Consider the following 27,993-nt stretch of genomic DNA (forward strand, 5'->3'; position numbering starts at 1 on the left):
CCCCAAAAATCACCCGGAGCCGCTGCCTGGAGCCGGTCATTTATTGGGGGAGGGGCGAGGCCACGCCCACCCGGCCACGCCCACCCCGGGACCTCCCTCCAAATGACAAAAATAAAGATTTTTCACCCAAAATTTTGGGGTTTTTTGGGGAGGGAGAAATGGGGGGGGATCCCGGGGGGGGGGAGGGGGGGGGGGGCGCCTCCACCTTCATCCCCTCCCCCACCCCCCCCCTTAAACCCCTTGGGAAATGACCCAAAATCCCCATTCCCCACCCAAAATTTCGCGGGTTTTTTGGGGCTGGGACCCCGAATTTTTTGGGGGTGGGGGAGGGGGGATCCCCAAACTTTGGGGTGGGGGGAGGGGTCAGAGCATGGCCCCGCCCCCCCACTCCAGCAGGTACTGCACGGTCCCGTCCAGCGTCACGCGGCGCGCGAGGACGCGGGGGGGAGGGGCGGGGGGAGGGGCGGGGGGAGGGGCCGCGGGGGGAGGGGCCGCGGGGGGGGGAGGGGGGAGGGGCCGGCGGCGCGCGGGGGGAGGGGACGGCTCCGGGTCCGGCGTGGGCGAGCTGGGGGGGAAGGGAAACCAGTATGGACCAGTACGGACCGGTATAAACTGGTATAAACCAGTATGGACCAATATGGACCAGTACGGACCGGTATAAACCAGTATGGACCAATATGGACCAGTACGGACCGGTACGGACCAGTATAAACCAGTATGGACCAATATGGACCAGTACGGACCGGTATAAACCAGTATGGACCAATATGGACCAGTACGGACCAGTATAAACCAGTATGGACCAATATGGACCAGTACGGACCAGTATAAACCAGTATGGACCAATATGGACCAGTACAGACCGGTATAAAGCGGTATAAACCGGTATGGATCAGTACAGACCAGTATAAACCAGTATGGACCAATATGGACCAGTACGGACCGGTATAAACCGGTATGGATTGGTACAGACCAGTATAAACCAGTATGGACCAATATGGACCGGTACGGACCGGTATAAACCAGTATGGACCGGTACGGACCAGTATAAACCAGTATGGACCAATATGGACCAGTACGGACCGGTATAAACCGGTATGGATTGGTACAGACCAGTATAAACCAGTATGGACCAATATGGACCGGTATGGACCGGTATAAACCGGTATGGATCAGTACAGACCAGTATAAACCGGTATGGATCGGTACAGACCAGTACAAACCAGTATGGACTGGTATAAACCGGTATGGATCGGTACAGACCAGTACAAACCAGTATGGACTGGTATAAACCGGTATGGATCAGTACAGACCAGTATAAACCGGTATGGATCGGTACAGACCAGTATAAACCAGTATGGACCAATATGGACCAGTACGGACCGGTATAAACCAGTATGGACCGGTATAAACCGGTATAAACTGGTATGGATTGGTACAGACCAGTATAAACCAGTATGGACCGGTACAGACCGGTATAAACCAGTACGGACCAGTATGGACCGGTATGGACCAGTACGGACCAGTACGGACCAGTATGGACCGGTATAAACCAGTACGGACCAGTATAAACCAGTACGGACCAGTATAAACCAGTACGGACCAGTATGGACCAGTATAAACCAGTACGGACTGGTATAAACCAGTACGGACCAGTACAGACCAGTACGGACCAGTATAGACCAGTACGGACCAGTACGGACCAGTATGGACCGGTACAGACCAGTATAAACCAGTATGGACCAGTATGGACTGCTATAAATTGGTATCATCCAGTATGGACCGATATAGACCAGTATGGCCCAGTATAAAACCACATGGACCAGTATAAACCAGTACGGACCAGTATAGACCAGCTAGGCCCCTCCCAATCCATCCCAGTGCTCCCAGTAGGGCCCCAGTGCCCCCAGTTTGATCCCCCCAAGCCCCTCCCAGTGCTCCCAGTTTGAGCTCCAGTCCCCCCAGTTTGTCCCAGTCCCTCCCAGTCCCTCCCAGTTTGTCCCAGTCCCTCCCAGTCCCCTCCCAGTCCCTCCCAGTTCCCCCAGTTTGTGGCACCTGGGGCTGGTGTTGGCCGAGGGGTGGAAGGAGGCGAACATCCGGATGGGGGGGCTGGGGGGGAGACCCCAAAAAACCCCCAAAATCCACCCAAATCCCCCCCGGGACCCCCCAAACCCCCCAAAAACCCCCCAAAAACCCCCAAATCCCCCAAAATCCCCCCGAATCCACCCCGGGACCCCCCAAACCCCCCAAAATTCACCCAAAATCCCCCCCGGGACCCCCAAAAACCCCCAAGTCCCCCCCGGGACCCCCAAAAACCCCCCAAAAACCCCCAAATCCCCCCGAATCCACCCCGGGACACCCCAAACCCCCCAAAATTCACCCAAAATGCCCCCCGGGACCCCCAAAAACCCCAAAAAAACCCAAAATCCCCCCGAATCCACCCCGGGACACCCAAAACCCCCCAAAATTCACCCAAAATCCACCCAAATCCCCCCCGGGACCCCCAAAACCCCCCAAATCCCCCAAAATCCACCCAAATCCCCCCCGGGACCCCCCAAAACCCCCCAAACCCCCAAAATCCACCCAAATCCACCCCGAAATCCCCCCAAATTCCCCAAAATCCCCCAAAATCCACCCAAATCCACCCCGGGACCCACAAAATCCCCAAAAAACCCCCCAAAACCCCCAAAATCTACCCTAATCCCCCCCGGGACCCCCCAAAACCCCCAAAAACCCAAAATCCACCCAAATCCACCCCGGGACTCCCAGAATCCCGCAAAATCCACCCAAATTCCCCCAAAATCCACCCAAATCCACCCCGGGACTCCCAAAATCCCCAGATTCCCCCAAATTCCCCCAAATCCCTCCCAAAATCCCCCAAACCCTCCCCAAATCCCCCAAATTCCCACAAAATCGCCCGAAATCCCCCCCAATCCCCCCAAATTCCCCCCCAAAATCCCCCAAACCCTCCCCAAACCCCTCAAATTCCCCCCAAAATCCCCCCAAATCCTCCCCAAACCTCCCCCAAATCCCCCAAAATCCCCCCAAACCTCCCCAAAATCCCCCAAATCCCCCCAAAATCCCCCAAAATCCCCCAAAATCCCCCAAATCCCCCAAATCCCACCTGGGGGGGGGTCCGCGGGCCTCGGTGCGCCGGAAGTTGTAGGAGGCGCCGGGGGGTCCCTGGGGGGGAACCCCCAAATTTAGGGAGGGATTTGGGGGGGTCCCAGGGGGGTCCCCCCGAATTTTGGGGTTTTTTTGGGTTTTTTTTGGGGTTTTTTTGGGGTTTTTGGGGGGGTCTCACCTGGCAGCGCCGGGGGGGGGGGCGCCGGCGACCCCCGCCCTTCCCCCGCCCTGGGGAGAGGCTGCGACCCCCGCGGGGTTGGGGGGGGAGGGGAACCCCCCAAAAAATTTGGGGGACCCCCCCCCCCACCCCTCACCCCCCTCCTCGAAATTTGGGGGGGGGGGTCTCGAGGGAGGGGAAACCCCAAAACCTCCCGGAATCGCCCCAAATTCGTCCTTGATCTGCCCCAAATCCACCCCCCCCCTACAGGAACCCCCCAAAATCCCCCCTGAGCCCCCCCAAAATCCCCTTAAATCCACCCAAATCCACCCCAAATCCCCTTAAATACCCCCAAATCCCCTAAATTCCCCCCAAATGCACCCTAAATCCACCCCAAATCCCCTAAATCCTCCCAAATCCGCCCCAAATCCCCTAAATCCATCCCAAATCCGCCCCAAATCCCCCCAAATTCCCCTTAAATCCCCCCCAATCCTCCCAAATCCACCCCAAATCCCCCCAAATCCTCCCAACCCCCCCAAATCCCCCCTAAATCCCCTCAGAGCCCCCAAAATCCCCCCAAACCACCCCAAAATCCCTCAAACCCCCCAACCCCCCCCAAAACCCTCAACCGCCCTCCCAGACCCCCCCCCAAATTTCCCCCAAACCCCCCTGAAACCCCCAAATCTCCCCCAAACCCCCCTCAAATCCCTCCAGGACCCCCCAAATCCCCCCAAAACCACCCCAAACCCCCCGGGACCCCCCCAAATCTCCCTCAAATCCCCCCCAAATCCCTCCAAGAATCCCCCAAAACCTCCCGAAACCACCCCAAAACCCCCCCCCGACCCCCCAAAATTCCCCCAAATCCCCCCCAAACCACCCCAAATCTCCCTCAAATCTCTCCTGGACCCCCCAAATCCCCCCAAATCTCCCCCAAATTGCCCCAAATCCCCCCCAAATCCCTGCAGGACCCCCCAAATCCCCCCAAATCCCCCCCCAATCCCTCCAGGAGCCCCCAAATCCCCCCCCCCAACCACCCCAAAACCACCCGGGACCCCCCAAAATCCCCCAAATTCCTCCAGAAGCCCCCAAATCCCTCCAGGACCCCCCTAATTCCCCCCAAATCCCCCCCAAACCACCCCAAATCCCCACCCAATCCCTCCAGGACCCCCCCAAAACTCCCAAATCTCCCCCAAATCCCCCCAAATCCCTCAGGGATCCCCCCAAATCCCCCCCAATCCCTCCAGGAGCCCCCAAATCCCCCCAAATCCCCCCAGATCCCCCCCAAATCCCTGCAGGACCCCCCAAATCCCCCCCCAAATCTTCCCCAAATCCCCCCGAATCTCCCCCAAATCCCTCCGGGACCCCCCCAAATCCCCCCAAATCTCCCCCAAAACCACCCGGGACCCCCCAAATCTCCCCCAAATCCCCCCCGAATCCCTCCAGGACCCCCCAAATCCCCCCCAAACCCTCCAGAAGCCCCCAAATCCCCCCAGATCTCCCCCAAATCCCCTCCAAATCCCTCCAGGACCCCCCTATATTCCCCCCAAACCACCCGAAAACCCTCCGGGACCCCCCCAAATCCCCCCCAATCCCTCCAGGAGCCCCCAAATCCCCCCCCAATCCCCCCCAAATTCCCCCCGAATCCCCCCCAAATCCCTCCAGGACCCCCCTAATTTCCCCCAAATCCCCACCCAATCCCTCCAGGACCCCCCCAAAACCCCCAAATCTTCCCCAAATCCCCCCAAATCCCTCCAGGACCCCCCCAAATTCCCCCCAAACCCTCCAGGAGCCCCCAAATCCCCCCAGATCTCCCCCAAATCCCCTCCAAATCCTTCCAGGACCCCCCCTAATTCCCCCCAAATCCCCCCCAAACCCCCCCAAATTCCCCCCAAATCCCCCCCAATCCCTCCAGGAGCCCCCAAATCCCCCCCAAATCCCCCCGAATCTCCCCCAAATCCCTCCGGGACCCCCCCAAATTCCCCCCCAATCCATCCAGGACCCCCCCAAATTCCCCCCAAATTCCCCCCAAATCTCCCCCCAGTCCCTCCAGGACCCCCCCAAATCCCCTTCAAACCCCCCCCACATCCCCCCAAATCCCCCCCCAAATCTCTCCGGGACCCCCCAAATCCCCCCAAATCTTCCCCAAATCCCCCCGAATCTCCCCCAAATCCCTCCGGGACCCCCCAAATCCCCCCAAATCTCCCCAAATTCCGCCCCCCCCCCCCACCTGTCGGGCTCGGGGGTCCCGGGGGGGCCCCGCAGGAGGTTGGGGGGCAGTGGGGGAGGGGCGCGGGTGTGGAGCCCGAAGAGCCCCTTGCGCTTCTTCATCTCGCGGCCCGACACAAACCTGGGGAATTTGGGGGGATTTGGGGTTTTTTGGGGGGGATTTGGGGTTTTTGGGGGGATTTGGGGGGGTCCCGGGGAGATTTGGGGGGAATTTGGGGGATTTTGCGGGGGATTTTGGGGGTTCCCGGGGGGCTTTGAAGCCCCTCGCGCTTCTTCATCTCCCGACCCGACACGAACCTGGGGATTTGGGGGGGTTTGGGGGGGATTTGGGGTTTTTTGGGGGGTTTGGGGGTTTTGGGGAGGGATTTGGGGGGTCCTAAAGGGGTTTGGGAGGGAGATTTGGGGGGAATTTGGGGGATTTGGGGGGATTTGGGGGGTTCCCGGGGGGGTTTGAAGCCCCTCGCGCTTCTTCATCTCGCGGCCCGACACGAACCTGGGGATTTGGGGGTTTTGGGGGAATTTGGGGGTTTTAGGGGGGGGTTTGTGGGGTCTCGGGGAGATTTGGGGGGACCCGGGGGAGATTTGGGGGGTCCCGGGGGAGTTTGGGGGGGAATTTGGGGTTTTTTGGGGGGGATTTGGGGTCCCGGGGGGATTTGGGGGGGTCCTGGGAGGGATTTGGGGGGATTTGGGGTTTTGGGGGGATCCTCGGAGGGGTTTGGGGGTTTTTGGGGTGGTTTTGTGGGTTTTGGGGTGGTTTTGGGGTTTTTGGGGGGTGGTTTGGGGTGGTTTTGGGGTTTTTGGGGTGTGTTTGGGTTTTTTTGGGGTGGTTTTGGCTGGTTTGGGGTTTTTGAGGTGGGTTTGGGTTTGTTTGGGGGTGTTTTGGGGGGTTTTGGGGTGGTTTTGGGGTGGTTTGGGGTGTGTTTGGTGTTTTGGGGGGGTTTGGGGTGGTTTTAGGTGGTTTTGGGGTGGTTTTGAGGTGGGTTTGGGTTTTTTGGGGGTGTTTTGGGGTGGTTTGGGGTTTTTGGGGTGGGTTTGGGTTTGTTTAGGGTGTTTTGGGGTTTTTTTGGGATGTTTGGGGGGGTTTTTGGGGTGTTTTGGGGGGGTTTTGGGGTGGTGTTGGGTGGTTTTGGGGTGTGTTTGGGTTTGTTTGGGGGTGTTTTTGGGGGTTTTTTGGGTGGTTTTGGGGGGGTTTTGGGGTGGTTTTGGGGTTTTTTGGGGTGGTTTTGGGGGTTTTTGGGGTCCCCGCGCCCCCCCGGTTTTGGGGTGCCCCTGACCTGTCCTTGTGGGTGCTCAGGGCCCCGAGCAGGCGCCCGTAGCGCTCCGACTTCGGGGTGGCCGAGAGCTGCGGGGACACCGAGATTGGGGACAAAAACCCCGATTTAGGGAAAAAACCCCCGATTTAGGGAAAAAAAACCCCGAATTTAGGGGAAACCCCCCGAATTTAGGGAAAAAAACCCCCAAATTTTGGGACAAAACCCCTGAAATTGGGGAGAAACCCTGGAATTTAGGGACAAACCTCTGGATTTGGGGACAAACCCCCGAATTTTGGGGGAAAAAAATGAATTTAGGGGGAACCGCCCCCGAATTTAGGGGAAAACCCCCGAATTTAGGGGGAAAAAACCCGAATTTAGGGACAAACCCCGGAATCTGGGGACAAAACTCTGAATTCAGGAAAAAAACCCCGAATTTAGGGAAAAAACCCCAGTTTTGGGAAAAAACCCCTGAAATTGGGGACAACCCCCGGAATTTAGGGAAAAACCCGAATTTAGGGATAAATCCTGGAATTTGGGGGAAAACTCCAGAATCTGGGGACAAAAACCCGAATTTAGGGGAAAGCCCCGAATTTAGGGGAAAAAACCCCCAAATTTTGGGACAAAACCCCTGAAATTGGGGATAAACCCTGGAATTTAGGGACAAACCTCTGGATTTGGGGACAAAACCCCGAATTTTTGGGGAAAAAAATGAATTTAGGGGGAACCGCCCCCGAATTTAGGGACAAAATCCCGAATTTAGGGGGAAAACCCCCGAATTCAGGGACAAAACTCTGAATTCAGGAAAAAACCCCAAAATTAGGGGAAAAACCCACGAATTTTGGGGAAAACCCCTGAAATTGGGGACAAACCCCTGAATTCTGGGACAAAACCCGGAATTTAGGGAAAAAAACCCCAAAATTACGGACAAACCCCAGAATTTAGGGACAAAATCCCGAATTTAGGGGGAAAAAACCAAATTTAGGGGGAAAAGCCCAAATTTTGGGAAAAAAGCCCTGAAATTTGGGACAAACCCCCAATTCAGGAAAAAACTCTGGAATTTAGGGACAAAACCCGGAATTTGGGGACAAACCCCCAAATTTAGGGACAAAACTCTGAATTTAGGGAAAAAAACCCTGAATTTAGGCACAAAATCCCGAATTTAGGGGAAAAAGCCCCGAATTTGGGGACAAAACCCTGAATTTAAGGAAAAAAACCCCGAAATTCGGCACAAAACCCCAAATTCTGGGACAAAGCCCCCGAATTTCGGGACAAAGCCCGTAATTCAGGGGAAAAAACCTGAATTTTGGACAACCCCCTGAAATTAGGGACAAACCCCTGAATTTAGGGACAAACCCCCGACTTTGGGCTCAAACCCCAATATTTTGAGTAGAAATTCCCATTTTTGGGGTCCAACCCCCAAATTTTTGGGTGCAGCCCCCCATTTTTCATGTCCAAGCCCCGTTTTGGGGGCCCAAACCCCAAATTTTGGTGTCCAAACCCCAAGATTTTGAGGCGAAATCCTCATGTTTGGGGTCCAAACCTCAAATTTTCGGGTGAAACCCCCCATTTTTGGGGCCTGAATCCCCATTTTTGGGGTCCGAACCCCAATTTTTTATGCCCAAATCCCATTTTTTGGGGTGCCAACCTTCATTTTTGGGGTCCAGCCCCCGTTTTTGGGGTCCAACCCCCAATTTTTGGATCCAACCCCGATTTTTTAAGGTTCAAGCCCCGTTTTGGGAATCGAATCCCCCAAAATGGGGGGGTTGAGCCCTAAAAATTGCGATTTGCACCCCAAAAATGGGGATTTGGAAGCAAAAATGGGGATTTGGGACCCAAAAATGGGGATTGGAGCCCAAAAATGGGGATTTGGAACCAAAAATGGGGATTTGGGACCCAAAAATGGGGATTTGGAACCAAAAAAGGGGATTTGGGACCCAAAAATGGGGGTCTGACCCTAAACTTGGGCTTTGCACCCCAAAAATTGGGGGGTCAATCTCCAAAACCAGGATTTTGGACCCACAAAAATGGTATTTTTGGTGCAAAAAATGAGGTTTGGACCCCCAAAATTGGGGGTTTTTCCCTAAAATTGGGGTTTGCACCACAAAAATGGGGTTTGGGTTCTAAAAATGAGGGTTTGCTCCCCAAAATTTGGGGCTTAGAGCCTAAAAATTGGGGTTGGACCCAAAAAATGGGAGTTTGGACGCAAAAAATGGGAGTTTGGAGCCCAAAAAGGGGAGTTTGGAGCCTAAAACCAGGATTCTGGACACCCCAAAATTGGGATTTTAATCCTAAAGATACGATTGTAGAGCCCAAAAATTGATGGGTTTGGTACTAAAAATGGGATTTCAGCCCCAAAAATCGGGGTTTGGAACCAAAAGTTGGGATTTGAATGCTAAAAATGGGGCTTAGAGCCCAAAAACATTGGGATTTTGAGCCCAAAAATGGGGATTTGGAGGCCAAAATTGGGATTTGAATCCCAAAAATGGGGATTGGATCCCTAAAAATGGGGGTTTGGAGCCCAAAAAGGGGATTTGGAACCCAAAATTGGGATTTGAATCCTAAAAATTGGGATTTAATCCCTAAAAATAGGGCTTATAGCCCAAAAAATGGGGATTTTGAGCCCAAAAATGGGGATTTGGAACCCAAAAATGGGGATGTGGAGCCTAAAAATTGGGCTTTAATTCCTAAAAATGGGGCTTAGAGTCCAAAATTTGGGATTTGGAGCCCAAAATTGGGATTCGAATCCCAAAAATGGGGATGTGGAGCCTTAAAATGGGGATTTGGGACCCAAAAATTGGGATTTCGACCCAAAAATGGGGATTTGAACCCTAAAATTCAGATTGGATCCCTAAAATTGGGATTTGAATCCCAAAAATTGGAATTGGATCCCTAAAAATGACATTTTCGCTGCTAAAACTGGGTTATTTTCCCCCAAATCGGGGGTTTTTTCCCCTAAAAGCCCCTTTTTCTCCCCAAACTCCGTTTTTGCCCTAAATCCGCGTTTTTCCGCCCAGAATTCCCACCTGGCCCAGCAGCAGCGCCTCCCAGTTGGAGCTGGCTCTGGGGTGGGGCTGGGGGGCACCCAAAAATGGGGATTTGGGACCCAAAAATGGGGATTTGGAACCAAAAATGGGGATTTGGGACCCAAAAATGGGGATTTGGAACCCAAAAATGGGGATTTGGGACCCAAAAATGGGGATTTGAATCCTAAAAATGGGGCTTAGAGCCCCAAAAAAATGGGATTTGGAGCCCAAAATTGGGATTGGATCCCTAAATTTGGGATTTGAAACCCAAAAATGGGGATTTGGAACCCAAAATTGGGATTTGGAACCCAAAAATGGGATTTGATCCCTAAAAATGGGGATTTCAATCCTAAAAATGAGGCTTAGAGTCCAAAAAATTGGGATTTGGAGCCCAAAATTGGGATTTGAATCCCAAACATGGGGATGTGGAGCCTAAAACTGGGGATTTGGGACCCAAAAATGGGGATTTGGGACCCAAAAATGGGGATTTGGAACCAAAAATGGGGATTTGGACCCAAAAATGGGGATTGGAGCCCAAAAATGGGGATTGGAGCCCAAAAATGGGATTTGAACCCTAAAAACAGGGATTTGAATCCCTAAAAATGCCATTTTTGCTGCTAAAATCGGGGTTTTCCCCCCTAAAATCGGGGGGTTTTCCCTCCAAAATCAGGGTTTTTTTCCCCTAAAAGCCCCCTTTTCTCCCGTTTTTGCCCTAAATCCGCGTTTTTCCGCCCAGAATTCCCACCTGGCCCAGCAGCAGCGCCTCCCAGTTGGAGTTGGCGAAGGGGAGAATCTCCCGCTCCAGGTCGAAATATTTCTTCTTGCAGCAGACGCTGAGGTGGTAGAGGAGCAGGTGAGCCACGTCCACCCTGCGGGTCGGGGAAAATCCCCCGGATTTTGGGAGAAATTCCCGGGAAAATGGGAAAATCCGCGAAAAAAACGGAAAAAACGGGAAAAAAAACGGAGAGAAAACGTCAAAACCGGGGAAAACACCCAAAAAAAAGGGGGGGGAATGGAGGGTTTGGGGGGGCGGGGTGGGAAAGGGAAAAGGTCGGGGGGGATTTGGGGGAGGGGACCCCAAAAATTGGGAGGAATCCTCGGGAAAATGGGAAAATCAGCGAAAAAAGGGGGAAAATACGGGGGAAAAAACGGGAAAAAAAACGGAGAGAAAACGTCAAAACCGGGGAAAACACCAAAAAAAAGGGGGGGAATGGAGGGTTTGGGGGGGCGGGGTGGGAAAGGGAAAAGGTCGGGGGGGATTTGGGGAGGGGACCCCAAAAATTGGAGGGAATGCCAAAAATCTGGGGGGAAATCCTAAAAAAAAGGGGAAATGCAAAAATTGGGGGTTTGAGGGGTCCCGGGGGATTTGGGGGGTCCTGGGGGAATTTGGGGCGGTTTTGGGGTGATTTTAGGTGGTTTTGGGGTGTTTTGGGTGGTTTTGGGGTGGTTTTGGGGTGGTTTTGGGGTGGTTTTGGGGTGTTTTGGGGTGATTTTAGGTGGTTTTGGGGTGATTTTAGGTGGTTTTGGGGTGTTTTTAGGTGGTTTTGGGGTGTTTTGGGGTGGTTTTGGGGTGGTTTTGGGGTGGTTTTGGGGTGGTTTTTGGGGTGGTTTTGGGGTGGTTTTGGGGTGGTTTTTGGGGTGTTTTGGGGTGGTTTTGGGGTGTTTTGGGTGGTTTTGGAGTGTTTTGGGGTGGTTTTGGGGTGTTTTGGGGTGGTTTTGGGGTGTTTTGGGTGGTTTTAGAGTGTTTTGGGTGGTTTTAGAGTGTTTTGGGGTGGTTTTGGGGTGATTTTAGGTGGTTTTGGGGTGTTTTCGGTGGTTTCAGGGTGTTTTGGGTGGTTTTGGGGTGTTTTAGGTGGTTTGGGGTGGTTTTGGGGTGGTTTTTGGGTGGTTTTGGGTTGGTTTTGGGGTGTTTTGGGGTGGTTTTGGGGTGGGGTTAAGTGGGTTTAGGCAGTTTGGGGGTGATTTTAGGGTGTTTTGGGTGGTTTTGGGGTGTTTTGGAGTGGTTTCAGGGTGTTTTGGGTGGTTTTGGGGTGGTTTTGGGGTGGTTTTGGGGGGGTTTTGGGGGGTTTTGGGGGGGTTTTGGGGTGGTTTTGGGGTGGTTTTGGGGTGGTTTTGGGGTGGGGTTAAGTGGGTTTAGGCAGTTTTGGGGTGATTTTAGGGTGGTTTTGGGTGGTTTTGGAGTGTTTTGGGGTGGTTTTGGGGTGGTTTTGGGGTGATTTTAGGTGGTTTTGGGGTGTTTTCGGTGGTTTCAGGGTGTTTTGGGTGGTTTTGGGGTGTTTTAGGTGGTTTTGGGGTGTTTTGGGGTGGTTTTTGGGTGGTTTGGGGTGTTTTGGGGTGTTTTGGGGTGGGGTTAAGTGGGTTTAGGCAGTTTTGGGGTGATTTTAGGGTGTTTTGGGTGGTTTTGGAGTGTTTTGGGGTGGTTTTGGAGTGTTTTGGGGTGGTTTTGGGTGGTTTTGGGGTGGTTTTGGGTCCCCCCTCACCAGCGCAGGGGGAGTCTCCGCACGCTCTCGGCCCCGCCCCGGCAGACGCTGCACTCGAAGACGTAAAACCTGCAAAGGATCCCCGAAATCCCCCAAAATCCCCCAAAATCAACCAAAAATCCCCCCCCCAATCCCCCAAATCACCCAAAATCAACTAAAATCGCCCAAATCAGCCCCAAATCAGCCCTCAATCCCCCCAAAATCTCCCAAATCACCCAAAAATCCCCCCAAATCAACAAAAATCACCCAAATCAGCCCAAAATCACCCAAAGATAGTCCAAAATCCCCTAAATACCCCCAAATCAGCCCAAAATCCCCCCAAATCACCCAAAAGCACCTAAAATCAACCCCAAATCGTCCCACTCCCCCCCCAATCAACCCAAATCCACCCCAAATCTCCCCAAAATCACCCCAAATCACCTAAAATCACCCCAAAATCCCCCCAGCCCCCCCAAAACCCCCCAAAATCCCCCCAAATCCCCTTAAAATCCCTGAAATCCCCTGAAATCCCTCCAAAATCCCCCCAAATCCCCCCAAAATGCCCCGAAATGCCCCAAATCACCGGTCCCCGTAGAGCAGGGGCTTGCTGAGGCACTGGGTGCAGGCCTCGTGGAACCACTGGGAGCACTGGGAGCACTGGAGCATCTTCAGGTTCCAGCTGGGCGTGGAAAAACAGGAATTTGGGGGATTTTGGGGGGATTTTGGGGAATTTTGGGGGGTTTTGGGGGGGGGGTTTGGGGTTTGGGAGGGATTTTGGGGGGTTTTGAGGGGGTTTGAGGGGTCTACTGGGAGCACTGGGAGCACTGGGAGCACTGGAGCATCTTCAGGTTCCAGCTGGGCGCGGAAAAACGGGAATTTGGGGGATTTTGGGGGGATTTTGGGGAATTTTGGGGGTTTTGGGGGGGGTTTTGGGGTTTGGGAGGGATTTTGGGGGGTTTGAGGGGTCTACTGGGAGCACTGGGAGCACTGGGAGCACTGGGAGCATCTTCAGGTTCCGGCTGGGCGCGGAAAAACGGGAATTTGGGGGATTTTGGGGGGATTTTGGGGAATTTTGGGGGGTTGGGAGGGATTTTGGGGGGTTTTGAGGGGGGTTGAGGGGTCTACTGGGAGCACTGGGAGCACTGGGAGCACTGGGAGCACTGGAGCATCTTCAGGTTCCAGCTGGGCGCGGAAAAACGGGAATTTGGGGGATTTTGGGGGGAATTTGGGGAATTTTGGGGGGTTTTGGGGGGGGTTTTGGGGTTTGGGAGGGATTTTGGGGGGTTTTGAGGGGGTTTGAGGGGTCTACTGGGAGCACTGGGAGCACTGGGAGCACTGGAGCATCTTCAGGTTCCAGCTGGGCGCGGAAAAACGGGAATTTGGGGGATTTTGGGGAATTTTTGGGGGGATTTTTGGGAGGATTTGGGGCAGTTTTGGGGCTGGTCTGGCTGGGGTTTTTTTGGGAATTTTGGGAATATTTTGGGAATATTTTGGGATCCTCAAACGCCGGCAGCAGGGGCAGCGCTGGAGGTTGTGCAGGTGGGAATTTGGGGTGATTTGGGGCACTTTTGGGGCGATTTCAGGGCTATTTGGGGCTATTTTGGGTGGGATTTTTTTGGGAATTTCGGGAATTCCGGGAATTCCGGGAATTCCGGGATACTCACTGCCCGGGCCCGCCGCAGTAGCAGGGGCAGTGCTGGAGGTTGTGCAGGTGGGAATTTGGGGTGATTTGGGGCGATTTCAGGGCTATTTTGGGCTATTTGGGGCTATTTTGGGTGGGATTTTTTTGGGAATTTCGGGAATTCCGGGAATTCCGGGATCCTCACTGCCCGGGCCCGCCGCAGTAGCAGGGGCAGCGCTGGAGGTTGTGCAGGTGGGAATTTGGGGTGATTTGGGGCACTTTTGGGGCTATTTCAGGGCTATTTGGGGCTATTTTGGGTGGGGGTTTTTTTTGGAATTCCGGGAATTCCGGGATACTCACTGCCCGGGCCCGCCGCAGTAGCAGGGGCAGCGCTGGAGGTTGTGCAGGTGGGAATTTGGGGTGATTTGGGGCGATTTCAGGGCTATTTCGGGCTATTTGGGGCTATTTTGGGTGGGGTTTTTTTGGGAATTTTGGGAATATTTTGGGAATATTTTGGGATCCTCAAACGCCGGCAGCAGGGGCAGTGCTGGAGGTTGTGCAGGTGGGAATTTGGGGTGATTTGGGGCACTTTTGGGGCTATTTCAGGGCTATTTGGGGCTATTTTGGGTGGGGTTTTTTTGGGAATTTTGGGAATTCCGGGAATTTCGGGAATTCCGGGATACTCACTGCCCGGGCCCGCCGCAGTAGCAGTAGCAGTGCTGGAGGTTGTGCAGGTGCGGGGGGTCCCAGTCCAGGGCCCCCAGCGCGTACGGCAGCACCGACTTCATGCGCAGCATGGCCCGAGCCTGCGGGCCCCGGCGCAGGGCCCCGCCCCGCTGCGAACGACAGCCGGAGTTAATTAGCGCCGGAATTAGCGCCGGAATTAGCGCCGGAATTAGCGCCCGGAACAGCGGGAATGACCACAGGAATAACCACCAGGAAACAGCCGGAATTACAGCCGGGAACAGCGGGAATTACAGCGGGAATTACAGCGGGAATTACAGCGGGAAAACAGCCGGGAAAACAGCCGGGAACAGCGGGAATTACAGTGGGAATTACAGCAGGAATTACAGCCGGGAACAGCCGGGAACAATGGGAATTACAACCGGAATTACAGCCGGGAACAGCGGGAATTACAGCGGGAATTACAGCGGGAATTACAGCCGGGAACAGCGGGAATTACAGCGGGAATTACAGCGGGAAAACAGCCGGGAACAGCCGGGAACAATGGGAATTACAGCGGGAATTACAGTGGGAATTACAGCCGGGAACAGCCGGGAACAGCCGGGAACAGCCGGAATTACAACCGGAATTACAGCCGGGAACAGCGGGAATTACAGCGGGAATTACAGCGGGAATTACAGCGGGAATTACAGCGGGAAAACAGCCGGGAACAGTGGGAATTACCACTGGAATTACCGCCAGAATTACAGCCGGAATTACAGGAAAACAGCCGGAATTACAGGCAGGGACAATGGGAATTACAGTGGGAATTACAGCAGGAAAACAGCCGGGAACAGCGGGAATTACAGCGGGAATTACAGCCGGGAACAATGGGAATTACAGTGGGAAAACAGCCGGGAACAGCCGGGAACAGCGAGAATTACCACTGGAATTACCGCCAGAATTACAGCGGGAATTACAGGCAGGGACAATGGGAATTACAGCGGGAAAGCAGCCGGGAACAGCCGGAATTACCGCCAGGAAACAGCCGGAATTACAGCGGGAAAACAGCCGGGAACAGCCGGGAACAGCCGGGAACAGTGGGAATTACTGCCGGAATTACAGCTGGAATTACAGCCGGAAAACAGCCGGAATTACAGCTGGAATTACAGCCGGAAAACAGCCGGAAAACAGCGGGAACAGTGGGATTACAGCGGGAATTACAGCCGGGAACAGAGGGATTACAGCCGGAATTACAGCGGGAATTACAGCAGGAAAACAGCCGGAAAACAGCGGGAACAGTGGGATTACAGCGGGAATTACAGCCGGGAACAGAGGGATTACAGCCGGAATTACAGCGGGAATTACAGCAGGAAAACAGCCGGAATTACAGCTGGGAACAGCGGGAAAACAGCGGGAATTCCAGCCAGGAACAGCGGGAATTACAGCGGGAAAAGAGCGGGAATTACAGCGGGAATTACAGCCGGAAAACAGCAGGAAAACAGCGGGAACAGCGGGAATTACAGCGGGAATTACAGTGGGAATTACAGCCGAAAAACAGCCGGGAACAGTGGGAATTACAGCCGGGAATTACAGCCGGGAATTACAGCCGGGAACAGCTGGAATTACAGCCGGAACAGTGGGAATTACAGCGGGAAAACAGCCGGGAAACAGCCAGGAACAGCCGGGAACAGCGGGAATTACCGCCGGAATTACAGCTGGAATTACAGCCGGAAAACAGCGGGAAAACAGCGGGAACAGTGGGAATTACAGCGGGAATTACAGCGGGAATTACAGCCAGAAAACAGAGGGATTACAGCCAGAAAACAGCCGGAAAACAGCCGGAATTCCAGCTGGAATTACAGCAGGAAAACAGCCAGAAAACAGCCGGAATTCCAGCCGGGAACAGTGGGAAAACAGCCGGAATTCCAGCCGGGAACAGTGGGAAAACAGCCGGAATTCCAGCCAGAAAACAGCCGGAAAACAGCCGGAATTCCAGCTGGAATTCCAGCAGGAAAAGAGCTGAGAAACAGCCGGGAAATGGACGGAAAACAGCAGGAGAGCAGCGGGAATTAACGGGAATTAGCACCGGAAAACAGCGGGAATTCCAGCCAGGAACAGCGGGAAAACAGCGGGAATTAACGGGAAACCAGCGGGAAAAGAGCGGGAATTACAGCGGGAATTAATGGGAAAGCAGCGGGAATTAAGGGGAATTAACCGGAATTCCAGCCGGAATTAACCGGAATTCCAGCCGGAATTCCAGTGGGAAAACCCCAGGAATTACTGGGAATTCCAGCGGGAATTGGTGGGGAAACACCGGGAATTCCAGCGGGAATCGAGCGCAATTCCAGAGGGAATTCCCAGGAATTCCACCGGGAAAACGCCGGGGATTGATGGGAGTGGGGGCGGGGGAGGGAAACCCGGGAATTGGGGGTGCAAAAGTGGGGAAAAATGGGAATTTGGGGCCTAAAAATGGGAATTTTGGGCCTAAAAATGGGAATTTTGGACACCTAAAAATGGGAAAATTGGACCCCCAAAAATGGGAAATTTGGACCCCCAAAAATGGGAAATTTGGACCCCCAAAAATGGGAATTTTGGGGCCTAAAAATGGGAAATATGGGGGCCCTAAAAGTGGGAAGTTTTGGACTTAAAAATGGGAATTTTGGACCCTAAAAATGGGAATTTTGGGCCCCTAAAAATGGGAATTTTGGACACCTAAAAATGGGAAATTTGGACACCTAAAAATGGGAAATTTGGGGCCAAAAAATGGGAATTTTGGACACCTAAAAATGGGAATTTTGGACCCCCAAAAATGAGAAATTTGGACTCCTAAAAATGGGAAATTCGGGGCCTAAAAATGGGAAATTTGAACTCCTAAAAATAGGAAATTTGGGCCTAAAATGGGAATTTGGGGGCCCTAAAAGTGGGAAATTTTGGACCCCTAAAAATGGGAATTTTGGACCCCTAAAAATGGGAAATTTGGGCCTAAACTGGGAATTTTGGGGCCTAAAAATGGGAATTTTGGACACCTAAAAATGGGAATTTTGGGGCCAAAAAATGGGAATTTTGGACACCTAAAAATGGGAATTTTGGACCCCCAAAAATGAGAAATTTGGACTCCTAAAAATAGGAAATTTGGGCCTAAAATGGGAATTTGGGGGCCGAAAAATGGGAAATATGGGGGCCCTAAAAGTGGGAAATTTTGGACCCCTAAAAATGGGAATTTTGGACCCCTGAAAATGTGAAATTTGGGCCTAAACTGGGAATTTTGGGGCCTAAAAATGGGAATTTTGGACACCTAAAAATGGGAATTTTGGGGCTTAAAAATGGGAAATTTGGGGGCCCTAAAAATGCGAATTTTGGGGCCTAAAAATGGGAATTTTGGGGCCTAAAAATGGGAATTTTGGGGGCACGAAAAATGGGAAATTTGGGGCCTAAAAATGGGAATTTTGGGGCCTAAAAATGGGAATTTTGGGGCCTAAAAATGGGAATTTTGGGGGCACTAAAATTGGGAATTTTGGGCTGAAAAATGGGAATTTTGGGGGCACTAAAAATGGGAATTTTGGGCCGAAAAATGGGAATTTTGGGGGCACTAAAAATGGGAATTTGGGGGCCTAAAAATGGGAATTTTCGACCCTAAATTGGGGGTTGGATCCCAAAAAATGAGTTGCGATCCCCAAATTGGGAATTGCAGCCGAACATCCTGGGATTTTGGATCCTAAAGCAGCGTTTTGGGGCCAATTCCTGCGATTTCGGGCCCCAAAGGCGCGGATTTTTCCCTCGGGGAGCCTCCCCCGGGGCGGCACCTGGGGAATCCCGGCCGGAAGGTTGGGAATTGCGGGAATTGCGGGAATTCCGGGAATTCCGGGAATTCCTCCGCCCTCACCTTGGTGGCCACGGCGAAGACGCAGCGGCGGCAGCTCCAGGGGCCGGGCCCGCCGGGGGGCGGGGGCACGTGGCAGCGCTGGTGGTAGGCTGGAAAATTCCCCAATTCCCGGCAATTCCCGGCAATTCCCGGCAATTCCCGGCAATTCCCGCCATCCGGGACCTTTCCCAGCCCTTCGCCCGCCGTTCTTCCCCCCAAAACCCCCATTTTTCCCCCCGTTTTCCCCCCTTTTTCCCCCATTTCCCCCCCGTTTTTCCCATTTCCCCCCCCCCCAGTTTTCGCCGGTTTTCCCCATTTTTTTCCCATTTCCCCCCCCATTTTTCCCCATTTGTCCCCATTTTTCCCCATTTTCCAGGGGATTTCCCCACTTTTCCCACCCCCATTTCCCCCAGTTTTTCCCATTTTCCCCCCAGTTTTTCCCACTTTTCCCACGCCCATCCCCCGTTTTCCCACCCAAATCCCATTTTTCCCATTTCCCCCCATTTTTCTCACCCTTTTCCCATTTTCCCACTCCTCCTGTGCTTTTTTCCCACTTCCCCCCCCCCTTTTCCCACCCTCAGCCCCCGTTTTCCCATCCAAATCCCGGGCTTCCCCCCATTTTTCCCGTTTTCCCCCAGTTTTTCCCGTTTTCCCCCAGTTTTTCCCATTTTCCCCCAGTTTTTCCCATTTTCCCCCCAGTTTTTCCCATTTTCCCCCCAGTTTTCCCCACTATTCCCGCGCCCATCCCCCGTTTTCCCACCCAAATCCCATTTTCCCCCGTTTTCCCCCATTTTCCCCATTCTTCCCCCATTTTCCCCATTTCCCCCCGTTCTTTCCCACCCTTTTCCCATTTTTCCCGCTCCTCCCGCCCTTTTTTCCCACTTTCCCCCCCTTTTCCCACCTCCAGCCCCCGTTTTCCCATCCAAATCCCAGTTTACCCCATTTCTTCCCATTTCCCCCCCAGTTTTTCCCATTTCCCCCCAGTTTTTCCCATTTCCCCCCAGTTTTTTCCCACCCTTTTCCCATTTTCCCCGCTCCTCCTGCGCTTTTTCCCCTCCCAATCCTCCCCGAATTTCGGGAATTTTCGCAGAAATTCCCCATTTTCTCCATTTCTCTGCCCTTTTCTCCCCCGTTTTTTCCCGTTTTCCCCCGTTTTTTCCCATTTTCCCCATTTTCCCCCATTCCTCCCCGTTTTCTCCATTTCCCCCCCCATTTTTCCCTGTTTTTTCCCGTTTTTCCCCCGTTCCCCCTCTTTTTTCCCCCGTTTTTCCCCGTTTCTCCCCGTTTTCCCCAGTCTTCCCCATTTTTCCCGTTTCCCCCCGTTTTTCCCGGTGCTTGCCATTCCCTCCGTTTTCCCCCGTTTCTCCCCTTTTTTCCCCGGTTTTTCCCCGTTTTTTCCCATTTCCCCCGTTTTTCCCTCTTTTCCCACTCTCCCAGTTTTCCCCGGCGCTCGCCGTTCCCTGCGGTTTTCCACGTTTTTCCCCATTTTTTCCCGTTTTTTTCCATTTCCCCCCGTTTTTCCCTCTTTTCCCGCTCTCCCGGTTTCTCCCGGCGCTCGCCGTTCCCTCACCGTGACCGCATTTCCCGCAGCGAACCAGCGAATTCCCGCCGTTCCCGCCGTTCCCGGGATTCCCGCCGTTCCGGCCGTTCCCGCCATTCCCGGGATTCCCGCCATTCCCGGGATTCCCGCCGTTCCCGGGATTCCCGCCGTTCCCGGGATTCCCGCCATTCCCGCCATTCCCGCCGTTCCCGCCGCACACGCAACACGAGGGCTCCTCCCCCGGCACGGCCGCTGGGGGGCGCCAAGAGCCGAGCCCGCGTTAATGACCCGCTAATTAATGACCCCGCTAATGAATGACCCGCTAATGAATGACCCCGCTAGTGAATCAGCTGCTAATGAATGACCCGCTAATTAACCACCCAGCTAATGAATGACCCCGCTAATGAATGACCCCGTTAATGGATCACCCCGCTAGTGAATGACCCCGCTAATGAATCACCCCGTTAATGGATCACCCCGCTAATGAATGACCCCGCTAATGGATCACCCCGCTAATGAATGACCCGCTAATGAATGACCCCGCTAATGAATGACCCCGCTAATGAATGACCCCGCTAATGAATCACCCGCTAATGAATGACCCCGCTAATGAATGACCCCGCTAATGGATCACCCGCTAATGAATGACCCCACTAATGAATGACCCCGCTAATGAATGACCCCACTAATGAATGACCCCGCTAATGAATCACCCGCTAATGAATGACCCCACTAATGAATGACCCCGCTAATGGATCACCCGCTAATGAATGACCCCGCTAATGAATGACCCGCTAATGAATGACCCCGCTAATGGATCACCCGCTAATGAATGACCCGCTAATGAATGACCCCGCTAATGGATCACCCGCTAATGAATGACCCGCTAATGAATCACCTCGTTAATGAATGACCCCGCTAATGGATCACCCGCTAATTAATGACCCCGCTAATGGATCACCCGCTAATTAATGACCCGCTAATGAATGACCCCGCCAATGAATGACCCCACTAATGAATGACCCCGCTAATGAATCACCCGCTAATGAATGACCCCGCTAATGAATGACCCCGCCAATGAATGACCCCGCTAATGGATCACCCGCTAATTAATGACCCGCTAATGAATGACCCCGCCAATGAATGACCCCGCTAATGAATGACCCCGCTAATGGATCACCCGCTAATTAATGACCCGCTAATGAATGACCCCGCTAATGGATCACCCCGTTAATTAATGACCCCGCCAATGAATGACCCCGCCAATGAATGACCCCGCTAATTAATGACCCCGCTAATGAATGACCCCGCTAATGGATCACCCCGTTAATGAATGACCCCGCTAATGAATGACCCCACTAATGAATGACCCCGCCAATGAATGACCCCGCTAATTAATGACCCCGCTAATGAATGACCCGCTAATGAATGACCCGCTAATGAATGACCCCGCTAATGGATCACCCGCTAATGAATGACCCCGCCAATGAATGACCCCGCTAATGGATCACCCGCTAATTAATGACCCCGCTAATGGATGACCCGCTAATGGATGACCCGCTAATGGATGACCCCGCTAATGAATCACCCGCTAATGAATCACCCGCTAATGGATCACCCCGCTAATGAATGACCCGCTAATTAATGACCCCGCTAATTAATGACCCACCAATTAATGACCCCGCTAATGGATCACCCCGCTAATGAATGACCCGCTAATTAATGACCCCGCTAGTGAATCAGCTGCTAATGAATGACCCGCTAATTAACCACCCAGCTAATGAATGACCCCGCTAATGAATGACCCCGTTAATGGATCACCCCGCTAGTGAATGACCCCGCTAATGGATCACCCCGTTAATGGATCACCCCGCTAATGAATGACCCCGCTAATGGATCACCCCGCTAATGAATGACCCCGCTAATGAATGACCCCGCTAATGAATGACCCCGCTAATGAATCACCCGCTAATGAATGACCCCGCTAATGAATGACCCCGCTAATGGATCACCCGCTAATGAATGACCCCACTAATGAATGACCCCGCTAATGAATCACCCGCTAATGAATGACCCCACTAATGAATGACCCGCTAATGAATGACCCCGCTAATGGATCACCCGCTAATGAATGACCCCGCTAATGAATGACCCGCTAATGAATGACCCCGCTAATGGATCACCCGCTAATGAATGACCCGCTAATGAATGACCCCGCTAATGGATCACCCGCTAATGAATGACCCGCTAATGAATCACCTCGTTAATGAATGACCCCGCTAATGGATCACCCGCTAATTAATGACCCCGCTAATGGATCACCCGCTAATTAATGACCCGCTAATGAATGACCCCGCCAATGAATGACCCCACTAATGAATGACCCCGCTAATGAATCACCCGCTAATGAATGACCCCGCTAATGAATGACCCGCTAATGAATGATCCCGCTAATGGATCACCCGCTAATTAATGACCCGCTAATGAATGACCCCGCCAATGAATGACCCCGCTAATGAATCACCCGCTAATTAATGACCCCGCTAATGAATGACCCGCTAATGAATGACCCCGCTAATGAATGACCCCGCTAATGGATCACCCGCTAATTAATGACCCGCTAATGAATGACCCCGCCAATGAATGACCCCACTAATGAATGACCCCGCTAATGAATCACCCGCTAATGAATGACCCCGCTAATGAATGACCCCGCTAATGAATCACCCCGCTAATGGATCACCCGCTAATGAATGACCCGCTAATGAATCACCTCGTTAATGAATGACCCCGCTAATGAATGACCCGCTAATGAATGACCCCGCTAATGGATCACCCGCTAATTAATGACCCCGCTAATGAATGACCCGCTAATGAATGACCCGCTAATGAATGACCCCGCTAATTAATGACCCCGCTAATGGATCACCCGCTAATTAATGACCCGCCAATGAATGACCCCGCCAATGAATGACCCCGCTAATGGATGACCCGCTAATGGATCACCCCGTTAATGGATGACCCCGCTAATGAATGACCCGCTAATGAATCACCCGCTAATGAATCACCCGCTAATGGATCACCCCGCTAATGAATGACCCCGCTAATGAATGACCCGCTAATGGATCACCCCGTTAATGAATGACCCCGCTAATGAATGACCCCGCTAATGGATCACCCCGCTAATGAATGACCCCGCTAATGAATGACCCGCTAATGGATCACCCCGTTAATGAATGACCCCGCTAATGGATCACCCCGCTAATGGATCACCCCGCTAATGAATCACCCCGCTAATGAATGACCCCGCTAATGAATGACCCCGCTAATGAATCACCCCGTTAATGAATGACCCCGCTAATGAATGACCCCGCTAATGAATGACCCCGCTAATGGATCACCCCGCTAATGAATGACCCCGCTAATGAATGACCCGCTAATGGATCACCCCGTTAATGAATGACCCCGCTAATGAATGACCCCGCTAATGGATCACCCCGCTAATGAATCACCCCGCTAATGGATCACCCCGCTAATGAATGACCCCGCTAATGAATGACCCCGCTAATGAATGACCCCGCTAATGAATCACCCCGCTAATGAATGACCCCGCTAATGAATGACCCCGCTAATGGATCACCCCGCTAATGAATGACCCCGCTAATGAATGACCCGCTAATGACTCAATCGCCGCGCCAGTTGCGGCGCTAATTAAGCGCTCATTAGGGCGCTGATGAGCGGCTCACGGGCAGCGCCGCTCACCGGGGCTGATGTCCTTCCAGAGCACGAAAAATTGGGAATTGTCCTCGAATTGGATCAAACAGCCCCGGCGGGCGGCGTCCACCTGGGGGGAGAGAGAGGGGGGGATTTGGGGGGAATTTGGGGGATTTTGGGGATTTGGGGGGGATTTGGGGGGCATTTCAGGGGGATTTGGGGGGAATTCTGGGGGGATTTGGGGATTTTAGGGGTGGATTTTGGGCGGATTTGGGGGTATTTGTGGGGGATTTCAGGGGGATTTTGGGAGATTTGGGGTGGATTTGGGGGCATTTTGGGGGGATTTTGGGGGGATTTGGGGTATTTAGGGGGAATTTGGGGGAATTTTTGAGTGGTTTGGGAGCGGTTTAAAGGAATTTTGGGGGCATTTGGGGGATTTTGGGGGCATTTGGTGGATTTTGGGGGTATTTCAGGGAATTTGGGGGGAATTTTGGGGATTTTGGGGGCATTTTGTGTGATTTCAGGGAATTTTTGGGATTTGGGGGGATTTGGGGGGATTGGGTGTTGGACTTTGGGGTATTTTGGGATTTGCGAAGGGTTTGGGGGGATTTAGGGTGGATTTGGGGGGCTCTGGAAGGGTTTTAGGGGGAGTTGGGGGGATTTGGGGCACAAATTTGGGGAATTTTGGGGCCGGTTTGGGGGGACTTGGGGGCTTGGGGAAGGGTTTGGGGCCGGTTTGGGGCTGGTTTAGGGCTGTTTTTTGGGGTGTCTCTGGGCTGTTTTGGGGCCAGGTTTTGGGGCTGTTTCTGGGTTGGTTTTTTGGGGTGTCTCTGGGCTGTTTTGGGGCCGGGTTTTGGGGCTGTTTCTGGGTTGGTTTTTGGGGTGTCTCTGGGCTGTTTTGGGGCCGGGTTTTGGGGCTGTTTCTGGGTTGGTTTTTGGGGTGTCTCTGGGCTGTTTTGGGGCCGGGTTTGGGCTGTTTCAGGGCTGGGTTTTGGGGCTGCTTTAGGGCCGGTTTGGGGCTGTTTCAGGGTTGGTTTTTGGGGTGTCTCTGGGCTGTTTTGGGGCTGGGTTTTGGGCTGTCTGTGGGGTGCTTTAGGGCCGGTTTGGGGCTGTTTCAGGGTCGCTTTGGGGCTGTTTCGGGGCCGGTTTGGGGCTGTTTCAGGGTTGGTTTTAGGGCCGGTTTGGGGCTGTTTCAGGGTTGGTTTTAGGGCCGGTTTGGGGCTGTTTCTGGGCTGGTTTTTGGGGTGTCTCTGGGCTGTTTTTGGGCCGGTTTGGGGCTGTTTCAGGGCTGGGTTTGGGGCTGTTTCAGGGCCGGTTTGGGGCTGTTTCGGGGCCGGTTTGGGGCTGTTTCCGGGGCTTTTGGGGCTGTTTCAGGGCCGGTTTTTGGGCCGGTTTGGGGCTGTTTCGGGGCTGTTTTAGGGCCGGTTCGGGGCTGTTTCGGGGCTGTTTCGGGGCCGGTTCGGGGCTGTTTCGGGGCCGGTTCGGGGCTGTTTCAGGGCCGGTTTTTGGGCCGGTTCGGGGCTGTTTCGGGGCCGGTTCGGGGCTGTTTCAGGGCCGGTTTTTGGGCCGGTTTGGGGCTGTTTCGGGGTCGGTTCGGGGCTGTTTTAGGGCCGGTTCGGGGCTGTTTCAGGGCCGGTTTTTGGGCCGGTTTGGGGCTGTTTCGAGGCTGTTTCGGGGCCGGTTTGGGGCTGTTTCGGGGCCGGTTTGGGGCTGTTTCGGGGCCGGTTTGGGGCTGTTTCGGGGCCGGTTCGGGGCTGTTTCAGGGCCGGTTTTTGGGCCGGTTTGGGGCTGTTTCGAGGCTGTTTCGGGGCCGGTTTGGGGCTGTTTCGGGGCCGGTTCGGGGCTGTTTTAGGGCCGGTTCGGGGCTGTTTCAGGGCCGGTTTTTGGGCCGGTTTGGGGCTGTTTCGAGGCTGTTTCAGGGCCGGTTTGGGGCTGTTTCGGGGCCGGTTCGGGGCTGTTTCAGGGTTGGTTTTTGGGCCGGTTTGGGGCTGTTTCGGGGCTGTTTTTGGGCTGTTTCGGGGTCCCACCTTCTTGACGACGCCCAGGTAGAGCAGCCCGTCCGTCCAGCGCGCCAGCACGTCCTGGCCCTCCCCGATCTGGGGGGGCTTCGGGGGGCTCTGGGGGGGCGACCCCCCCGGGGCAGCCGCCATCACATCCCGGGGGGGCTGCGGGGCCCAAACCGGAATCACTGGGGGGTCCCAGTTTGGGGAAGGGTCCCAGTTTGGGGAAGGGTCCCAGTCTGGGGGGAGTTTGGGGGATCCCAGTTTGGGGAAGGGTCCCAGTTTGGGGTGGGTCCCAGTTTGGGGAGAGGTCCCAGTTTGGGGGTGGGTCCCAGTTTGGGGGTGGGTCCCAGTTTGGGGGTGGGTCCCAGTTTGGGGAGGTCCCAGTTTGGGGGTGGGTCCCAGTTTGGGGAGGGTCCCAGTTTGGGGGTGGGTCCCAGTTTGGGGAGGGGTCCCAGTTTGGGGGTGGGTCCCAGTTTGGGGAGGGTCCCAGTTTGGGGGGGGTCCCAGTTTGGGGAGGGGTCCCAGTTTGGGGGTGGGTCCCAGTTTGGGGAGGGTCCCAGTTTGGGGTGGGTCCCAGTTTGGGGAGGGTCCCAGTTTGGGGAGGGTCCCAGTTTGGGGGTGGGTCCCAGTTTGGGGGTGGGTCCCAGTTTGGGGAGGGGTCCCAGTTTGGGGGTGGGTCCCAGTTTGGGGAGGGTCCCAGTTTGGGGGGGGTCCCAGTTTGGGGAGGGGTCCCAGTTTGGGGGTGGGTCCCAGTTTGGGGAGGGTCCCAGTTTGGGGTGGGTCCCAGTTTGGGGAGGGTCCCAGTTTGGGGAGGGTCCCAGTTTGGGGGTGGGTCCCAGTTTCAGGGGTGTCCCAGTTTGGGGGTGGGTGGGTCCCAGTTTGGGGTGTCCCAGTTTGGGGGAGTTCGGGGGGGTCCCAGTTTGGTGAGGTCCCAGTTTGCGGAAGGATCCCAGTTTGGGGTGTCCCAGTTTCGGGGGGATCCCAGTTTGGGGGGGTTATAGAGGGGTTTGGGGGTCCTGCTTTGGGACTGGAGGGAATCCCAGTTTGATGGTGGATCCCAGTTGGGGAGGGTCCCAGTTTGGGGAGGGGTCCCAGTTTCGGGGAGGTCCTGGTTTGGGGAAGGGTCCCAGTTAAATATGGGAGTTTGGGGTGTCCCAGTTTGGGGAAGGGTCCCAGTTTGGGTGTCCCAGTTAAATGGGGGAGTTTGGGGTGTCCCAGTTTGGGGGGAGTGTGAGGGGGTCTCCGTTTGGTGAGGTCTCGTTTGGTGTTCCCAGTTTGGGGTGTCCCAGTTTGGGGAGGGGTCCCAGTTAAATGGGGGAGTTTGGGGTGTCCCAGTCTGGGGGAAGTTTGGGGGGGGTTCCCAGTTTGGGGGGGTCCCAGTTTGGGGGGGTCCCAGTTTGGGGGATTCCCGTTTAGGGGGGGTGTCTCTTTTGGGAGGGGATCCCATTTTGGGGGGGTCTCGTTTTGGAGGGATCCTTTTTAGGGGGGGTCCCCTTTGGGGATTTTCCATTTTGGGGGGGGTCCCATTTTGGGGGGGGTCCCATTGTGGGGGATGTCCAATTTGGGGGGGGCCCTTTTTGGGGAGGGGTCCTGTTTTAGGGTGTCCCTGTTCCGGGGGGGTCCCATTTTTTGGGGGGGATCTCTTTTTGGGGGGATCTCGTTTTGGGAGGGGGGGGTCCCATTTTTGGGGGGTGTTCCTTTTTTGGGGGGGGTCCCATTTTGGGGGGGGTCTCCCTTTTTTGGGGGGGCTGTCCCATTTTGGGGGGGGGTCCCATTTTGGGGGGGGTCTCCCTTTTTTGGGGGGGCTGTCCCATTTTGGGGGGGGGTCCCATTTTGGGGGGGGGTCCCATTTTGGGGGGGGTGTCCCTTTTTTGGGGGGGCTGTCCCATTTTGGGGGGGTCTCCCTTTTTTGGGGGGGAGGTCCCATTTTCAGGGGGGGGCTGGAGATATCCCACTTCCGGGCGGGGGGGGGGGGGGGGCGGCTCCCATTTGGGGGTGTCCCTATTTTGGGGGGGGGGGTCCCGCGAGGGGGGATTTCCCTTTTCTGGCGGGGGGGTGTCCCTGTTTTTTTGGGGGGGGTGTCCCGCGCGGGGGGGTCTCACGCCGGCAGCGGGGGGGTCCCGAGGGTGTCCTGCCCGTCCCGGGGGGGGTCGCGGCCCCCCCAGCCCCGACCCCGAGCGGCCGCTGCGGGCGGGCGGCGGCGGCGGGGCCGTGACGCAGCAGCGGCGGCGCGGGGGGGGCCGGGGGGGGGCGGCCGAGGGACGGCGGCACCGGGGACCCCCCCGGGGACCCCCCCGGGCCCCCCCCGCGGCCACGGCGGGGGTTGGGAGGGGGCTGCGACGG

At 54.5% G+C, this 27,993-nt stretch overlaps 1 protein-coding gene across 2 annotated transcripts; it reads right to left on the bottom strand.

The window, feature by feature from the left end:
* Positions 1-26: 26 nt before the first annotated feature.
* Positions 27-27,976, bottom strand: PHF1 (PHD finger protein 1). Of its 2 annotated transcripts, XM_082300100.1 has the most exons (15): positions 27,753-27,976; positions 25,675-25,812; positions 23,696-23,777; positions 19,964-20,185; positions 18,415-18,503; positions 14,553-14,701; positions 12,828-12,923; positions 12,266-12,334; positions 10,531-10,654; positions 6,784-6,851; positions 5,511-5,630; positions 3,305-3,365; positions 3,125-3,183; positions 2,056-2,109; positions 27-565 (listed from the first exon to the last, which is right to left on the bottom strand). In XM_082300100.1, exons 2-15 carry the CDS (start codon positions 25,795-25,797, stop codon positions 364-366), a joined length of 1,518 nt encoding a protein of 505 aa, XP_082156226.1. In that variant the 5' UTR covers positions 25,798-25,812; positions 27,753-27,976; the 3' UTR covers positions 27-363. The 2 variants fall into 2 exon arrangements, with proteins under 2 accessions (XP_082156226.1, XP_082156225.1); XM_082300099.1 differs by lacking the exons at positions 2,056-2,109; positions 27,753-27,976 and having other exon boundaries at positions 25,675-27,129.
* Between the last annotated feature and the right edge of the window lie 17 nt (positions 27,977-27,993).

Source organism: Coloeus monedula (assembly GCF_965178545.1).
Source record: "Coloeus monedula genome assembly, chromosome: 36".
Classification (NCBI taxonomy): Eukaryota; Metazoa; Chordata; class Aves; order Passeriformes; family Corvidae; genus Coloeus; species Coloeus monedula.

Excerpts from the sequence above, each read along its gene's own strand:
- PHF1 (XM_082300100.1), bottom strand. The coding sequence starts at position 25,797 with ATGGCGGCTGCCCCGGGGGGGTCGCCCCCCCAGAGCCCCCCGAAGCCC. Across the intron at positions 6,852-10,530 it reads AGGCGCTGCTGCTGGGCCAG|CTCTCGGCCACCCCGAAGTC; the intron begins GTGGGAATTCTG and ends GTGTCCCCGCAG. Across the intron at positions 3,184-3,304 it reads CCCCCCCCCGGCGCTGCCAG|GGACCCCCCGGCGCCTCCTA; the intron begins GTGAGACCCCCC and ends GTTCCCCCCCAG.